Here is a 17,749-nt window from a genome sequence, read left to right on the forward strand (position 1 = left end):
ATACGTGTATATAATAATATGTAATATATAATATTGTGTCCCGCAAAAAGTTAAAAAGTTCTCTGCATTTGACCCATCCCTATGTCGGGAGCAGTGGGCTGCCAATGACGGGCGCCCGGGGAGCAGGTAGAGGTTCAGTGTCTTGCTCAGGTACACTTCGGCATAGCACACTACATTTACATATGATATGTCAGTTTTCAGAATTTACCGTCCTAACAGTGTAGTATTACTTATTTTCTTCAGTAAAGTTCTCAATACTTACTTAACACCATATTTATAATGTAATATAATAAATAGCATGCGATCACATATAATATGATATCAATATAATGAGTATCTTTTCATAGTTTAATGCAATATTGGACACTAATTGCATAAAAGCATAACATAACCTTGGCTGGAGGACACTGAAGTAAGCAAATGTAAATAGTATATTTGGGCTTCTGTACCATGTGTTCCATTGGTGCGTCATTTCAACCCTATCCTATTTTGATCATTTTCTCTACCTCTAATCCATCACACAATACTTCAAAATACCCTAAAGCACGTCTTATAATTTAACACTCTCATTACCACACACCATTTAGTGATAAGAACACCATCTCCCACAAGCCCCTGGTGAAAGTCAGGTCTCTTTAGCTGCTGAGTGGACGATGCAGCCCAATAATCTGATGGTCCTCCCCCATCTCAGCCAATAGAGACTCTGTTGCTATCACCGCTTGTATTTTTAGCAAATTGTTCAGCACCACAGAAAACTACAAATATCCCTCCGCCAATTAAACTAGAGCCCGCAAGGTAAACAGAGAAAAATGGCCTAATTTTATGATTTTTTGGCGTCGCTGTTTTTCGAGGAAGACTATGAATTGACATCTTGTCTAGAAAGTGACGAGTGAGTGAACAGTTATCTTTTTGTTTTCAGTATTGTTGTTGTTTTAAAAACCTTATCCGCTCGTTAATAATAATATAGATAATGTGCATGGAGATAACATTAATGGTTTGTTGAGAGGAGAACATAATGCAGTAATGCCGTTATATGGAATAATAAAGCAGCAGCTACTATAATATGAAGAAAGTAGTCCCTGCCGTCACGGCCGTGTGGGCGAGTCACCCTGTATAAATACGCCGGGTTGTCAAACAGTAAAGTTTCCCTGGACCCTCCATGCAAACTGTCAGCTGAAGACAAACTGGGAAAGCCTGTGTCCATTTGAGAATTGGGGCAGCAGTTAAGACATTCAACAACAATAAGGTGAAAAATATCTAGTGGTCAGCATCTGAATCACCGACTCGACACATCCGCCTTGAAATCCGAGACAACACAAGGGAATTATAACAAACGCAGGAGTACAAGTGGAGCTAGTGCATCAGTGACGGTAGGTGAGTAATTAAATGTCAGCCGGTGTATGAAATAGGTTAATTCTATTTAAATGCACAGGCGTGTTCATTGTCAGCAGCATGTTGCTGTGTGTTGATGTCTTCTTGCTTGGAACAAAATGTTCTGACTGAAATGAATGACTGCACTGGTTCAGCCATTGATTGAAGACTCCTCTTTTGTTTTCGTCTTAGCCCGTTATGTATTAGCTGAAGTGACCCAGTCTGCTCAGCTGTCATGGGTATTTTCCATTTTATACGGTGTTTGAAGGGGTTGTTTATAATGGGGCGATGCTCTCTTCTTCAATGCTCAGTGAGCACATACTGGTTCCCCACTTAATTAGCCTTATCCTTTAATTTACAGGGACAATTTGGCACGGGTGTCAGCTGAACCAGTGTCCTTTCTGCTCCAGTGCCTTTTGACTTGACATATGGCAGTAATCCCCAGGTCGACCCTGTCCCCTTATTATCATCCAAGCTTGTCGTCACACAGGCAAACCTGGAGGATATTTCTCCAATCTCAACCCTCGTCTTGCACATTTACCTCCATTATTTGGCATCTGGTAGATATGCAACATATTCCCAATTCAAAGAGGTCTATAAACGTCAATCTGTTTAAAATTCTAATGGGAGGAAATTGAAGTGAGGGGCCTTTTTGTAACAAAAGAATAAAATCCTGATAACATCATGTGCTGTTGTATGTGTGGGGACCACTCTGTTCCGCACAGGCCTCTCTATATGTGCTTAACCCTCAGTTCTAATCTCTCTTTAGGCCCTTTTGCTTTCATACATCTGCACTTTAGCTTGTGCTACTTGTAAGCTCACCGTGGATGTGCTGCTTAAATAGATCAAACCTGACATGCAGTGGATACTTTGCAGCACACAGTGCCACACATTTGCGGCTCTGATAATGAGTCGATGTAAACAAAAATAGCACCGTAGAGCCTGCCGTTGCTCTGACCCGCAACAACAGGCCTGTAAAAATGTATCTAGCTCCCTTTTTCAAGGATCTGCAGGTGAATAATACAAATATGAGCACAGCAGACGAGATTTATCATTCATCAACGTGAAAGATTGGGGGTGATTTTTTATTTATTTATTGAAATGTCAAGCTGTTCTTTAAGATTCGAAGCATTCATTGCACTCCCAAAGCAACACATCGGCACCTATTAACTGAGCTATTCCTTTAATGTCATTGCATGACATTGGACATCTTGTGTCTCCTGCTGTTGCCTCTTTATAATGAGAGAAATGCTGCTGTAGGTAGCTTAGCTGCGTGTGCACACAATGTTTTTTAGTGATGATGGCTCGTGCAGGTGATGGACCTCCTGTGCTCAAAGATCCCATTTTCTACAGTCACTCCCACTCACTTTGAACTCAGGTGGTGGAGAGGAATTTGCACCATAGATGATGCAAAATGGGGACCTATTTATAGCCCATTCCAACCTACCCCCATCTTTTTCTCCAATGTCACCTTTTTCATGCGATAGGGGAAATGTAAATCTCGTCTTGAAATGTCCCCCTCCCCCCCCCCCCAGCCCTGTGCAGCTTTATCTGTAATAACATTAGAATTGTCTTTAATCGGAGGCGTCTTCCTAATCTTAGCCTCCGAAGCCCCATCTGGCAGGGAAGTGAATGTGAGTGAATTGTTTGTGTGCGTGTGTGTGTATGCCTATGGGGGGAGGGGAGGGGGTTATTCCTCGCACTGCATGGTGGGAAATGGTGTTCTGGGAAGTCGACCAACTGCCCTGCCATTTTACACCTTCTTTCTTTGCTTGTCTTGTGGTTTTATTGTTTTGCTTATGTTCTTCTTCTAGCCTGTCATTTTCCATTCGGTTTGACTGTGCATGGGGGGGGATGGACCCTGTGTGACTGTGTGAAAGCATTAAGCAGGAAGCACTCCATGGGATTCAGATTATGAAGGATTTATGAAGCCCACAACACGGCATCTGTTGCATCCGTCAGTAGATCCTGCAGTCGGTGAAAGCAAAATATAAGACGCGTATAATTGCTGTGTGTTATTGTATAGAAATAGTCATGGTGTAAGTTAATTTGCTCACTTATCACACATCGAAACTGTATTTTTGCTAGCCTGTCTATTAGATTCCTAAAAGCGTTCTGGTGAACTAAATCTAGTTATGATGGCTTCAAAGACACTTCTCAACAAATTGTCCATTTTTATATCTATATTTTTTTGAACGTTTGCCTTCACAGTTCAGCATAGAAATCTCTCAATCCAAAGCGTATTAAGACGTGACACTGCCACTGGTCTCATACATGCAGACGTGAATATCCCTTGCTTTCATCAGATCAATGATATAGCTTTATGGAGGCTTGAGTGTGCCATTCAAATAATTATGTAAATCAATGACACGTCTCACTTAACTGATACATTTACCAAACCGCTCCGCCAAGTGTCTGTCAGTTTATTGTGACCAAAGGTACCTGAATTAGCAGCCTTTCTTCACTGTGATGCAGTCTGTGCGTATTTCTTTTGGTTTTCTTTAAAAAAATTTAAAAATTGCAATAGTTCAAACTGGCAAATGGCATTAATATGCACGTTCTGATATATTTTAGTGCTGTGTTTAGACGAAAACAAACGTCTCAATAGTATTTGCTTGCAAGTATATCACCATTAATTACTGAGAATGTCTATTTGCTCTGCTTTCTACATCTATAGAACATAAACATCATTCTTCGTCTATAGCTGGATAGCAGTGTCCTTCCCTCTTTGTTTTTCATCCATCTCCCTTGATCTCTTCCTCTGGTTCCTTCCATGTAAAATGACCGCTTTCTTCTGTTTCCTTCTCCACAGTCGGGACCTGACGACATTGTTTCATATCTGTGAGGACAAAAGACGGCCTGCAACTTGCTGCCCCGCCTTCAAGGTGCCTTTACCATGGTGACGCTAAAAGAATCCTACACGTTACAATAAGCCAGAGGAAGAACTCCTTGTCGCTGTTTCATTGCCGCCGCGTCATCTCGATCACTTTGCTCTCAGAGCGGTGCTGACCTGGTGCAGCCATGCATCTGGAGGTGAAGGTCGCCCTCAACTTCATCGTGTCCTACCTCTACAACAAGCTGCCTCGGCGTCGAGCTGACCTGTTCGGCGAGGAGCTGGAGAGGATACTGATGTCTCGTTTTGAGGGCCACTGGTACCCTGAAGCACCTCTCAGGGGCTCAGCCTTCCGCTGCATTCACCTGGGAGCGCCGAGGGACCCCGTGGTGGAGTTGGCCGCCAAGAGGAGTGGACTGGACACAGAGGAAGTGCGCGCAAATGTCCCTGCAGAGCTCAGCGTGTGGATTGACCCTTACGAGGTATCCTACCAGATCGGGGAGAAAGGGGCAGTGAAGGTCCTCTACCTGGAGGACCCTCCGGGCCTCGGCTGTGACGGCGAGGGGGCCGAGGGGGTGATCAGAGAGGGCAAAGTAGACGCAGAGGCGGAGGAGGCCAAGAGTCTGGGCTTTAACCCAGACGCTCAGGTGTTCGTGCCAATTGGAAGCCAGGAGTCTCCTGCCCTCATGCCGTCGCTCTCCAGCTCTCCCACCCCTCTGTCTGCCCAGTCCTGCCCCGGGCTGTTCAGTTACCCCAGCTCCAGCACGCCAACCGACCCCGCCGCCCACTCCTCGAACACCTCGACCCCTTCTCCGCCCAGCGGCGGGCTGCCCTACCTCTCCGCTCAGCAGCCGCCCGCCGCTCTCCCCACCGCCCGTCCTCAGCCCATCACGTTCACTACCGCCAGCTTCGCAGCCACCAAATTCGGCTCGACCAAGATGAAGAAGTGCAGCGGGGCCGGGTCGGTGGCCGGCCCCGGAGCCGCCATAGCGCCTGCCCAGAGGATGCTCACCCGCTCTCCCACCACCATCTCGACACCAGAGCTGCTCAAGCACAAGCCCCTGTCTCTCTCCTTGCACTCGCTCGGAGGTCCCATCGCCAGCCAGCTCTCCCCAAACGCCAAAGAGTTTGTCTACCCAGGATCCCCGGGCCCCCTTTACTTTGATGCCGACGCCCAGCCCATGCAGCCGCTTGCTAGCCCTTTCCAGCCCCCCCACGCTCTCAACACCCATCCGTCCTTTGACCCGTTCTCCAGCCCTCCCCCTGCCCAGAGTGTGGGCATCATTGGCAGCAACGGAGGAATCCCCTACATGGAGAAGCCGCCATTCGTCGAGGGTTTAGGAAGCTACAACCTGCAATATCCTAGCCAGTCCTTCCAGCCCGTCGTGCTGGCCAACTAAGCCTTCATTTGTGATGCTAACAACTGATGTAGGAGGAGGTGGGTTTGGACATTGATGCTCCAGATCTTTTCAGTTTTTCTAAGAAATTGATAAGAATACAAGTTAGAACTACAAATATTTAAAATACCCCATCCACTGAATAGTTCATGTGATTGGTTTTGTTCCTCCATTACCCCCCCCCCCCCCAACCACACCCTGACCTGTAGTCTGTTGCCGTTACTCATCACGTTCTGTGTGTTTGCTTTGACAGGAATGGGTAGGAGGCGGGTGGGGGTGGGGTGTTCCTTTCTACCTTGAGTCGTTGCCAATCTCATTATTTGTTTTTGCATTGAATGTTAATGTGAGGAGCTTTTTCTTTTCTCTTGACTTGTTGTTTGATGGACCCGGCTGTAGTATAGCTCCATTTTGCACTGCACTGTCATGCTGTGAAAAAGGACCTCGCCAAGTCCTGCAGGGAGCGACGGCTGTGGGAAAAGCTCAGCACTTTGCTCTGCAATCTGCTCTGCCCTACTTGCAACATGTGTGTGTGTGTGTGGTCCTGCTCTGTTTTGTTGTGGCTCAGCATGATGGAGAGACTCATTGTTTGTACGGTGGGCCTGTTCCCCTTGAAAGGCCCTCGTGCACACGCACATTTTGACACTGTTGTTGTTGCCGGGCTTAAATCGGAGGCGGTTTATAGTCAGCTGGAATGTGTACATGACACGAGTTTAAATGGAAGTGAGAGCAGTGGAGGGAGCAGAACGAGCACATCGGGGTGTTAAGGCAGTGTGATGTATAAGAATGTGTTGTATCTGTCTTGGGGGGGAGGTCAGGGAGACCTTGGTGAATGTGAAAAACAAGTAAATCTTTGTATTTTAAGACGACGACGATGCGCTGATACCTCAATCATACAGACTGGGATGCAAGTTATGGTTTCACACATGTATTCAGTTGGAGAGACTCATAGAAATATGTGCACAAATGCACAATTCCAGTCAGCAGTGTGTGTGTGTGTGTGTGAGGAGGTGACGAGGCGTAGTGGATGCAGCAGTTAAGCAGTAGGGATTGTGATAAATGGCTTCTTATGACTTTGACTATGAAGGAGAGGTTTTCCTCTGCAGGAAAGGGGAGAGAGAGGGAGATAAGAGAGAAGGGAAGACCGGAGAAAGCGAATAAGGGGGCGAGCAGCAGCTCGAGGGTTCTGTTGCCTCTGTGGCTACCAGGCTGTATTGGCTCAGAGAGCGACACTTTGAAACCCAGAACACGTTTCTGGTGAGCTTAAATGGTGTCGAAGCCAAAGGCTCACACTATTCTCTCCCTCGTCTTGTGATTCTTCAGTGATCTGTGGCTGCAAACAACAGACAAACCAGACTGGTACGGTTACCGGTTGCTCTGTCTCTTGTTTTCCCCCAGTTATGTGAACAAAGATGCAACGGTGAATGTTCTTTCACTGGTCTGTAGCTTTTATTGGATGGCTTGTCAGATCTCTGGAAGTCTGCTGTTTTGCTAACGACGGTTTGTTTACCAGCCGTGTCCACGTGATTGTCGGTTAGTCACTGCAGGGAAGGGTAACTCTCAGATGTCCATTCGAGCTGTCCAGCACTTTATTACTGGGCTCCTGAGGCGGCGTGTCGTCCACAGACACGAGCGCTGACACCTTTCCTTTGCCCTCTTGGAAATGGCACATTTTTATTCAGCTGTCATGAAATGCTTTAGAGATTCAAACGGGAGCTTAATTTGCATTCAAGTGCATCACGCTGGTGAGGAGGCGCAGTTGGTCGTGTCCGTTTATTTGAATGTTTTCAAGTCTGTTTTTGTATAAGATGACCCGTGGACCCTTGACGTGTGCTCACGCTGGGTTTGCAATGTGACAGCTTGTCATACGCATGCGAGTTTGTAGTTTATTTTTGTTTTGTTTTTTCAAGGGGAATGGGTGGAGAGGTACACATCGTAAAGGGGAAAGATTTATAGTTTTATGTTTTGTAATTTATTTCCAATATTTCTATATTTTTGTTTTTGCAAAATGATCACATACATTTGTATGAGTAAGACATGACAAGTCCAGGAATATGTATATACAAAGTTCTTATGTTCAGATTCTTTGTTTAGTTTCTTACATGCCGAGGTTATTTTTCCAGAAAATAACATGAATATATGCAAACTGAGAAAATAAAAGATGTACAGAATAAAGTATTGAATGTGTATTGTACCTTGTGCAGAATTTGTCTAATAAGACGGGTAAATGTATTCGTTCTTCAAGTTGGATTTGAAGCTTAAGATGTGAATGTTTACAGTGGGTTTGTGTGGGAAAGGATGGCTGATATCACACTTTTGTTCAGAGTTCTCCCAGGGCAGCCTGACAACACTTCTCCCATAGTACATTTAAACCAAAAAACCTTTTCAGTGCAATGTCCATTCCCCCCTTGTGTGAATTCACTGCATATTGTGGTCACCCCGCTTATTTTCCCCCTGAATAAGTGTCCATCACTGGGTTTTGTTGTTTTTTGAGGGGGAGGGATTTGAAAAACTATTTCTCGTCAACAATACTGAATAACTCCCCTGTTTTTTGTCTGTGCTACTAGAGTACCTAAACCCAGATATATACATATATGTTTTGACCTCCCTCGTATAATATATATATATCCCACCTCATTCTTTCTCAGTGGGCTCTCTTCTCCCCCACCAGCCTGGTCCCTTCGGTCCTGATACTATAGCCATATCCCAGACTGTCTTTTGCGTACACAGATGCTCACCCTTCTCCAGTGCAATGTAATGCCATAATTTAAATTACCCCGAAGGATTCAAGGGGTCTCTACCTCTCTGCACCCGGGAATGAAAAAAAAAAAGAAATCCAGCATATCTCCTCTTTAGGAAGACTGTGTTAACGGCAGGTTTATGAAGGATAAAGGGAATGAATGTGCTGTGAATGTGATCTGTTGTTGGTCAACCCTGGTTGAGATGGCCTGTGGAAAATGAGGAAACTGCTCATTTTATTTTATTTTTTGTGTGTTAAAGAGATGTTTAGTCTCATGCATGTCCAAAAAGTCCAAGTGACAACTTTTAGTTTTTTCCGTATTTTTCGGATTATTCCGAACAAACGAGGTGTGTTGTTAAATTTCCTCTGCGTACGAATCGGGCTCTTGAGGTGAGAGATGTGAGGATGTGAAGCATTGCTGTGAAAGCTGTTTTGCCCTCGCGTCTTTTTAAGCGCGACTGCTGGTTTGTTTCCCACTTGAAAAGAACACTTTGGTGTTTTTAAACACGCAGCAGATCGACTCTAAACGCAGGCTATTCCACGATCAGGGTTGACCATCAATGAGGAAAAACAAGAATTTTGTATTCTGATGTCCTTTTGCTTATATCAATGTGTGCGCTTTATTTTGCACTTTGGAATATTTCATTGTCATAAAAGTTTATTTTCTAAGTACAAATTTAACATTTAAGATTAAAATAGATATAATTCAAAGTTCAGACGATGTATAAATATAGTGCTTTCTTTCCTGCCTGTATTTTATTATTTTTCCTATTTTGTATCTGATCTGTACACCCTGTAGATGTGTTATGAATCTTTCACTACTCAAAATGCAATGACCTGTTTTCTGTGCTGCCCCCCGGGGATGGGGAGTTACTGCAGTTTCTTATTGTATCAGATTCTTTTTTAAGTTTGTAATAAAATAAAATAAAAAACAGATTGGCAAAAATAAGCATGGCAAAGAAGCTGATTGTGTCATCCTCCTTGTTTCTGGGTGTGCAGAGCCATGTGACTAGATGGGAGAAATCAATTTTCAGCTTGGTCACAGCTCCCTTTCACCTCTTCGTGTGTCGTACTTGGTGGATGTTGAACATATTGCAGATCAAACACTATGAAAAGACGATGCAATGTGTTTGGAGAAGCCTCCCATTGAAATGCCGGAGCTCTTATTGCGGTAAACAAACTCCAGTGATGTTTTGATCAATAATTCAAAGCGAAGATGAAATTCTCAAATGGTGAGGAGCCAGATTGCTCACCACCCACCTCAGCTGGACCCATCCCAGCAGATATTTCTTTAAATGTCATCACCCAGCGCACTTGTCCCTCTCCTTCTGTCCGACCTGCGCTATAGTGTTTATTGTCGGACGCGGCCAGCTGTGAGGCTTGGCTCGCTCGTGTGAGCGAGCTGGGTTGTGCTCTCTGTAGTAACATGCAGTGGTGTGACATTAACATGCATGGCCGGGCTCCTCCTTGGCGCTCCTCCGCGTCTCCATCGCCCACTCGCTGCATCCCATCTCCCTCCCTCCCTCCGTCTCGGCTCACATGTTTTCAACTGCATCCCTGTTCTCAATCTTTCTATGTCTATCCCCTTGCCATATTATTTGCTTCCCCCATCCTCCCTCACCCCCTGCTCTTCCCCTTGCCATATTATTTGCTTCCCCCATCCTCCCTCACCCCCTGCTCTTCCCTCCCTCTCCATCCTTCCAATCACCTGATCCTTTCCTCTGCTTGCTTGCCCCCCTCCTCCCAATTCCCAGAGCCCCTCCCTTGCTTCCTCGCTTTCCTTTCTCCAAGCTCACACACCCATCCCGCTGGTCTTTGAGGCTGCTGCTGCTGTTACGCAACGCTGCTCCCCAGTGTGTCGATGTGATCATTACGCAACATCCCCGACTCCTCTGGAATACTGATGAGCAGCAGGGCAGAGGCGATGAAAAACAATCGCGACTACGTGTGCGTGCAAGACATGTGCACATGCACGTGTGCATCAAGGATGAGGACGAGGAAGACGTCTTCATCCGTCCTCCCCTTCTTTTGTCATCGGTGGTTTCTTTGTCTCAGCACCAGTGTCTCCCATTCCAGCTGGTTGACAAGGTCACGCAAAGAGCCCGCATGTCATTTAATGCCAATTTATTTCAATTGCATGACACAAGATACAGTTAGAACATAGTACTGGAGGTTGCATGTATCCTACACTTGTTTAGGACAGTACAAAAAAAACACCAAACAAAAACATGTTTATATATAAAAAGAGAAAATAAAGCAAAACACCACAAAACAAACATTTTATAAATTGCTAGACTTTAAAATATGTTTTTTTTCGGAGTGTCGTAGCTACTTTGAATAGCAAACAAGGACATTGTGTCATTGATGCGCAGCACCCAAAGCCAGGGCCGACAGCTTCAGGCCAGAAGCGGGAAAACAGCGGTTTGGACCTTCAGATGTGGATGCTTATCTGCACCACCTACATGCACAGAAAGGAATGGCACTTTAACTCGTGTGCCACCTGCTGGCAAAGTATTACAACTGCAGTTTTTCATATGAGACCGGTAAGATTTCACGTCTGTAACCTGAATCCGATTTTGTGATTTTAGTTAAAGCAAAACAAGTGTTAAAGAAAACAGCTTCTATAAAAGGTGAAATGTGCTGTGGTAACATGTGTTGCCTACAGGTGGCGCACCGTGGTAACAGTGCAGCAGCTATTACTATCTTGGTCTGTAGGTGGAGACAGACAGCTGCAGACCGAAACTGCTGTTGCTATTATCTTATTATTAAGCTATTAATCTAGCTATTATTCCTATTGGTGGCACAGTTTGGCATGTGTAGAACTGGAGAATTTAGACCGTGCTCCACGACAATGAGAGTTAGAGCCGGTTCCATGAGGTGCTTTGCATCAAAAAAACAAACAAGAAATTGCTACATACAGTATGCAGTACTATAAACTATCGTCTAAAAGACTCTCTTGACCAGTTCCTTTAGTCAGCCTGATGCGGTACACTTTAATTTAGTTTTAAAAAAAAGAACTAAAAGTTTGCATTCATCAACTACATTGACGTATAAACAGCATAATGTAGCCAAAGCCAAGTTTGAATGTCAATGCAACATAAAACACGTCGCTAAGAAATGTCTCCCAGGAAACTGGAACGAACACGGAATCTATCGAGAAAACACAAAATCACAAACGGATCCGGTGTATCTCGATATAGTTCGAGCTTCAGTAAATAAACAACAATCCACACAGTGATTAAAAGATGCCGTCTTCAGCCGATGTTCGCCCCAAGATCAAGCACTGGCTTGCACAAGGACGGGTGGCGCTATAATGCCATCAAGTCATCAACACATAACATTACAGCAAAGATGTTATGCTTGTTCTTTTGACAGAGCTGTACAAGAGACCATCAACCTACCCATTTAAAAACAGTTTTCAGTAATGGTTCGCAGACATAAGTACACTTGGTGTAAAATATTCAAAGAATAAAAGACATGTTTACTGGGTTCCATGCATTAGGATCCTAGACTACAGAGGATCTGAACTGGAAGCACAAATGACTTTGGGGCATTTCTATTGAGTACATCGTAACAATTTTACACACAACATCATCGAGGAAATAAAACGAGCAGTACGTAACAGAGTATTATTGCCACACTTATTTTCTTTACAAAGTAAAGTCATTTACTTACTAATTTAGACACAGACTCGGTTTAGCAAAAAAGGAACTCAATTCATCAACTCGGAGTCGAGGTTTCGCCAAATGGAACGAAGCTGCTTTCTTTAAATGTGCTTTCTGCTTCAACGACTGCCACTTTGTAGCCAAATTGTCCACCATTCAAAATAGGAAGTGCTGGATGAGGTAAACAAGAGTGTGCCCTGTCCTTTGTGTGTTCAAACACATGCTGTATGTATATAGAGGGGGGGGGAGGGATCCCATAAAACTATAGAAATCTGTATTTTTTAAAACAAACATCCAAAAGCACAGTTTACCCATTGATTTCCCTGCATTGGTTTCATTAGAAGTGTTGTTTCTCAAAAGGAAATCGAATTATCCAACATAATGTTGTACATCACAATCAACAGATGCATTATTACCATCAGAATGAATAGAGCACTCATTGACGATTTGGCAAATATGAGGAATAGCATTGGGTTAACAAAGACACAGTCAGAATTCCTGCCTAAGGAAATAAAGACCATGAGACAATCATGTTATTTACAACATTTAGAAGCAGTCGACTATGGAACTGGCTAAATCTTTTTCTTATATCAATCCAGCCATCACACCATGAGCAGGAAAGTGGCTATAGCGCCCTCCATCTGCAGTGTGCAGTCAAATAAACATCCCTCCACCAACATACCGCTCCACCGGTGAGGGCCCTGGAGATCATCAACCGCCTTCCAGAGTAACCTACAGAAAACTCATCCGCGTGTATCGGCGAGTAATTCATTCTTGCTATACATTTGTAAAATATAGTCATCTTCAAAGGAAAGTGTTTCTTCTGGAAAATTTAAATCTTGTGTGAGGCTCTGGAAGCTGATCTGAGTTTAGTAGAAAAGGAAACTAGATCACAGTAGCTTCAAATTGAAGGTCATGCATGTTTTTCCCCCTAATAAGCTACTCTGTCTCCTGGGGCTGGAGGTAAACAAGAAGATACCTGCCACCGTTATAATCTTCACCCACTGTGTTTTTGAAGAAAAAGTGCAAGAATGAATTACTCGCCGATACACGCAGATGACTATGTACGAACGGTTTTTCGTGTGTGTGCAGAGGCGTGCATGTGGGTTACAAGACAGAAGAACTGTGACTGAACCTCATTGCTAACGGACTCTCGTCCTCTCTGCCGATCTGAGGTCTTTGCTTCCTTACTCTGCGAGCTGGAACTACCACTGTGAATCTGTCTCCCGCATTCATCGGTTCCTCTCCTGCCCTGGCGTGAGTTTACCAACTCCCTTTGAGTATTTTAAAAAGGAAGTACAGACACAAACATGAGTGCAACACAAGGAAATGTGAAGGGGGCGGGGCCAGTGTGCACTGTTCTAAATACAGGACTTCTAACTTGACTCATGCTTCGGTCCGCTCAGAAGAAGTGCTGTGCAGTGATGAAAACGGATCTGTGTGGTGTTTAAAAGCCTGGAATTATTTTGTACCGGTCTGCTCTTTTCATATTTCCTGACTGTCTTGAAACTGTCTCGGGACCGACCAGACTTTTCATGTGTGTGTGTTTGACCACGGGAGTGTCCACAATCGCCCCCCTTCCTCTCTTGAGTGTAGGAGCCAGGCGCTCTCCACAGGCCTTCCTGTGACCACCGCTGCCCATCATGCCTCACTGCCTGCCAGCGTGTACCCAAAACTCCAGCATCGTAGAACAAAACATCTGGAGCATGGCACGGCGACTGGAGGTCAGTAAAGACAACAGCGCAAATTTAGAATCCCTTGCTGGTTTGTGTCTGTGTTGAATTCTGCGGGGAAGGGAGTTCTGCTTTATGTCTCATTGATACTTTCTTTTGGGTGTGGGGGGGGGGTTGGGGGGGTTTGATCTGAGTCCTTTACAGCGGCCCGTACTTCGCCTCGTACCGGGACAGGATGTTCTTGCAGCGACCACAGTCCTTCCGCATCTCGGACACTTGCCGACGCAGCGCTGCGTTCTCCCGCTCCAGGAAGGAGGCGCGCACCGTGATCTGGTTCTCCTTCAGCCGCCGCGCGTCACGAGAGCGCTTCGCTGCCACGTTGTTCTTCTTTCTCCGGGACCAGTATTTGTCATCCTGGGGGAACGAGAGTGGAAGTGGATGAAATAGACAGAACGGGAGAGCTACAGTTGAACATATCCAATGTTAGCAAAGGGATTTGAAACGAAACGAACATCTGTGTTGTGAAAACATCCCCCCCCCATCTTTGATCTCTAATCCACATGCCACCACTCTGTTTGCAAATGCCTTAATCTTGACCAGAACACCCAGTCCAACTGCAATCACACTGTGTCGTCGCTTTTAGCAGTCAAAAATAATGTCAACATGGTTTTTTTTTTACGAGTAAAAGTTCTCTAGATATGCTCTGTTTCGCATTTAAGCACCTTAAATATTGTCATTTAATGTCTTTATGACCACTATTTATCAGTTTTGAAACAAACATCTGTGTTTCTTTGGGGCCCAATAGACCCTCCACATTATGTTTGAAGTGGCCCACCTTCTGCTCATCAGGAACAAACACTTTCTTGGCTTTCTTGATCATAGGCTGCGGTTTCAGCTCCTCGTCAGAGAACTTGTGTTTGCGCGGGTTGAACAGCTCTCCCCCCGGCACACTGGACAGGACCAGGTCCGTGGGGTCCGGCTGGAAGTTAATGTCCACCTCGATGGCTTCTGGGTCGATGGGGGAGGGAGTGTTACGATCTGCAGGGTGTGGAGGACAAGAGTGGGCTTGGATACAAGAGAGGCCACTCCAACTGAACAAAACTCACTGCCCTCACAATGAAATGTCTCTCCTCAGGATGTTACAAGGATATAATTTAATAGCCTCATGTTTGGGCTTCTGTGTGCCCTTTGTGTTCATTTGCAAACGGTCAGCGACTGCGAGAGTTGATCAACTCTCTCGCATATAGATTTATATTGTTGTTGATGTTTTGGTCAACAGGCTTCATAAGGTAATGATTCTCAACAGAGCTGCATGTTTTTGGTGTCGTTCTGGCCGTCTGTGAAACATATTAAGGCTATAGCACGGGCTCAAAGGTCTACAAGTGCAATAATAGTTGCTAATATTATGTAATAATGATGTAACTAAGACACTAAGAGTACACACTACGGCTAGACCTATGCAACTTCAGACGGCTGAAACAAATGGCATACTTCAGTCTCCAGTATTCAGCTTCCAGATACAGAATTTAAGAAGTTGTTTTTCTATAATGATTCAGTCCAGCAACAGGAAAGAGTAATAAACAGTACGAGTTGTCTTAAATCCCATTAATAAGAACTGTCCAAAAAACACATCCCAAATACTATAATAAACCTATATTTCTCACCTGTTTTCTTCTCTTCCACTTCTGCTGTTGCCTCCCTAGACAAAGATTCCTCATCTTCTTCTTCCTCCTCCTCCTCCTCCTCCTCCTCTTCCTTCTCTTCTTCGTCGTCCTCCTCTAGCTTCGCTGGTTGTAACGTAGTGACGGTCACCACTTCCTCTGGCTCAGAGGTGACCGTAGAGGTGGAGGAGATAGACAGGGTTAGTGCTGAGGCGAGGTCAGGTGCAGCAGCAGCAGCAGCAGCAGCAGCAGCAGCAGCAGCAGCAGCAGCAGCAGTGGTAGTAGTAGCTGTAGGAGTAGCTGTAGGAGTAACCTTGGGGACAAATTTGCCTTTGAATCCCACTGAGGCCAGAGTCTTCTGTAGCTCCGCCTCCTCCAGGGTCACAGGGATCCCGTTCTCCAGGAGGAACTCGTCCAGGTCCATGTACTCCAAGTGGAAGGTCTCCCCGTCGTAGGGAATGGTCTTCTCCCAAATGGCCGGGGTTAAGGAGGCCGATACCCCCCCACCGCCTCCTCCTCCTCTAGAACCTGCACCAGCACTGGCTGCTCCGGCCCCGCCTCCCTCCACATCCTCAGAGGAGCACAGCTTCTCCTTCTCTATTTCTGCAGACAAGACATGAAAGACAGTGGTTAAATAAATGACTGCTTCATGTGAGAGACATGTTGTCCTCTGCACACATGACGACAGGGTGGTCTTTCAGAGGGTCTCAGACAGGTGCACACACAGGGAAAGCTCATCAGCAGACAGATAGAGGCAGGGTGGTGAGGTGTGTGGGGGGGGGGGGGGGGGTGGTATTGGTAATGTGACATCTGACAAAAAGAAGAGGGCTTCAAACAAAAAGCCTGTCAATGACTTGGAAAGTGAGATCATAGAACAAAAGACAGAACGAGGAGTCTAGGAAACCAGAAAGTAGATAAGGAAAGGCACACAAACAAATCGGGAAAGGGGACTCACTTAGTACACACGTGCACCCACCACCACACAAACTCGGTACCAACCAACACTAGACCAATGCATTATCTTCCCAGCCCGCGTGCGCGGCTTGAAGAGCAGCACAGAGGAGCTGGAACTTTATGTTCTTTTCTCGTTTCCTCGCAGCCTCAGATGAGACTGGCTCCGTGCAACATATGGCGTGACAGTCACATCCTAGTTTGATGCACGGCCGTCATTTAATCCAAATACAATTAACGGCCCGAGGTGTTGATTTGAATAATTATGCGCATTTAACCGAATAACGTTTTCGCACATAGTGTCGATAAACACGGCAGAAACAAACGGGGAAACTGAGCGCACCTTTTCGCATTTGTCTCTTACCGTCGTCTCCTTCCTCCAGGATGTTAGGAGGAGGGATGTCCATGATCTTCTTCAAAACAAAAGGAAAGGACTTCTGCGGAGCCGTGGTATCGACCTTATCGCTGGGCTGAAGCACCACTGTCACCTCGGCTTTGCCAGACATGGTTCCTGCTTAAGTCCGATCAGACCGGAGTGATGTCCTTAACGGTACCGGTGGGGGCTGCCTCTTTCACCGGGAAGAAACAGCAACAAACGGAACGCAGGGTGTCGCTTCTGTCAACACTAGTGCCGTTAACAACTCTTTTAGGAGGCAAAAACAACAATACACAAGCCCCTTGTTCTCTGTCCCCACCGAGAGCGCTTGTTGGATATTCATGAGCCAAGCGCCCCGCCCACTCACAGAATAGTAGAAGCTGATTGGCTGTCAGTGCTGTCCATGTTAACGCATGACTGTGATTGCACAGCGTGTCTGTATTGTGGTCCAGGGGCTTCTCATTGGCCGCAACTTGTCCACATGAAGATCAATTACATACGAAGACTGTACAGTCCCTTATTAGTCACAGTCTATGGCACAGTCCAGTGGGGAACGTGGGCCGCGATAACAACATACAGTCTCGTGCAGCAAGCCAGCATATATTTTAAGTGGAAAGTGTACGCGCGCATACAACCTCCAGGGAAAGTAGCGGGCAGCATCCTTCTGAAGCGGATACATTACATAATGACACATTTGCACACTCTCATCATGACCACAGCTTGAACTGCACGCCTCGCGATACACCCTAAAAAATACAACGCAGTGTGCTCGTGCAAAGACTTGTTGTCACTTCAACATCCCCTCCGCAAGGATACTCGTGGCAAAACACGTGCCCCCGCCCCTATCGTACTCACGTGAAAGTACAATCTGTTGAGGGGCGTAGCTTCAGATCTTAAGCACGTGCGGGTTAAGGCGAGCCGGAGCGGGCACGCGCCCATCGTTCGAACAGCTGGCACGGGTACCCAAAGTTGACAGAGTACACGCTCGTCACCAACCAGCTCTAAATAATTCTACTCGCTTTATTCATAATAATTTACCACAATTCGTTTATTTATATATTTAGTTTTGTATATAGGCCTATTGT

At 45.6% G+C, this 17,749-nt stretch overlaps 2 protein-coding genes across 2 annotated transcripts; one reads left to right on the forward strand and one right to left on the reverse strand.

The window, feature by feature from the left end:
- Nucleotides 1-4,392: 4,392 nt before the first annotated feature.
- On the forward strand, nt 4,393-9,193 carry tob2 (transducer of ERBB2, 2; the record flags this gene model as incomplete). Its single annotated transcript, XM_079281904.1, has 1 exon — nt 4,393-9,193. One exon carries the CDS (start codon nt 4,393-4,395, stop codon nt 5,602-5,604), a length of 1,212 nt encoding a protein of 403 aa, XP_079138030.1. The 3' UTR covers nt 5,605-9,193.
- A 1,259-nt stretch (nt 9,194-10,452) lies between these two features.
- tefb (TEF transcription factor, PAR bZIP family member b) lies at nt 10,453-17,066 on the reverse strand. The gene is made up of 4 exons (XM_079281267.1): nt 16,653-17,066; nt 15,341-15,940; nt 14,512-14,714; nt 10,453-14,090 (listed from the first exon to the last, which is right to left on the reverse strand). The coding sequence occupies exons 1-4, from the start codon at nt 16,792-16,794 to the stop codon at nt 13,875-13,877; spliced, it is 1,161 nt and encodes a 386-aa protein (XP_079137393.1). The 5' UTR covers nt 16,795-17,066; the 3' UTR covers nt 10,453-13,874.
- Between the last annotated feature and the right edge of the window lie 683 nt (nt 17,067-17,749).

Source organism: Melanostigma gelatinosum (assembly GCF_949748355.1).
Source record: "Melanostigma gelatinosum genome assembly, chromosome: 13".
NCBI classification, from domain to species: domain Eukaryota; kingdom Metazoa; phylum Chordata; class Actinopteri; order Perciformes; family Zoarcidae; genus Melanostigma; species Melanostigma gelatinosum.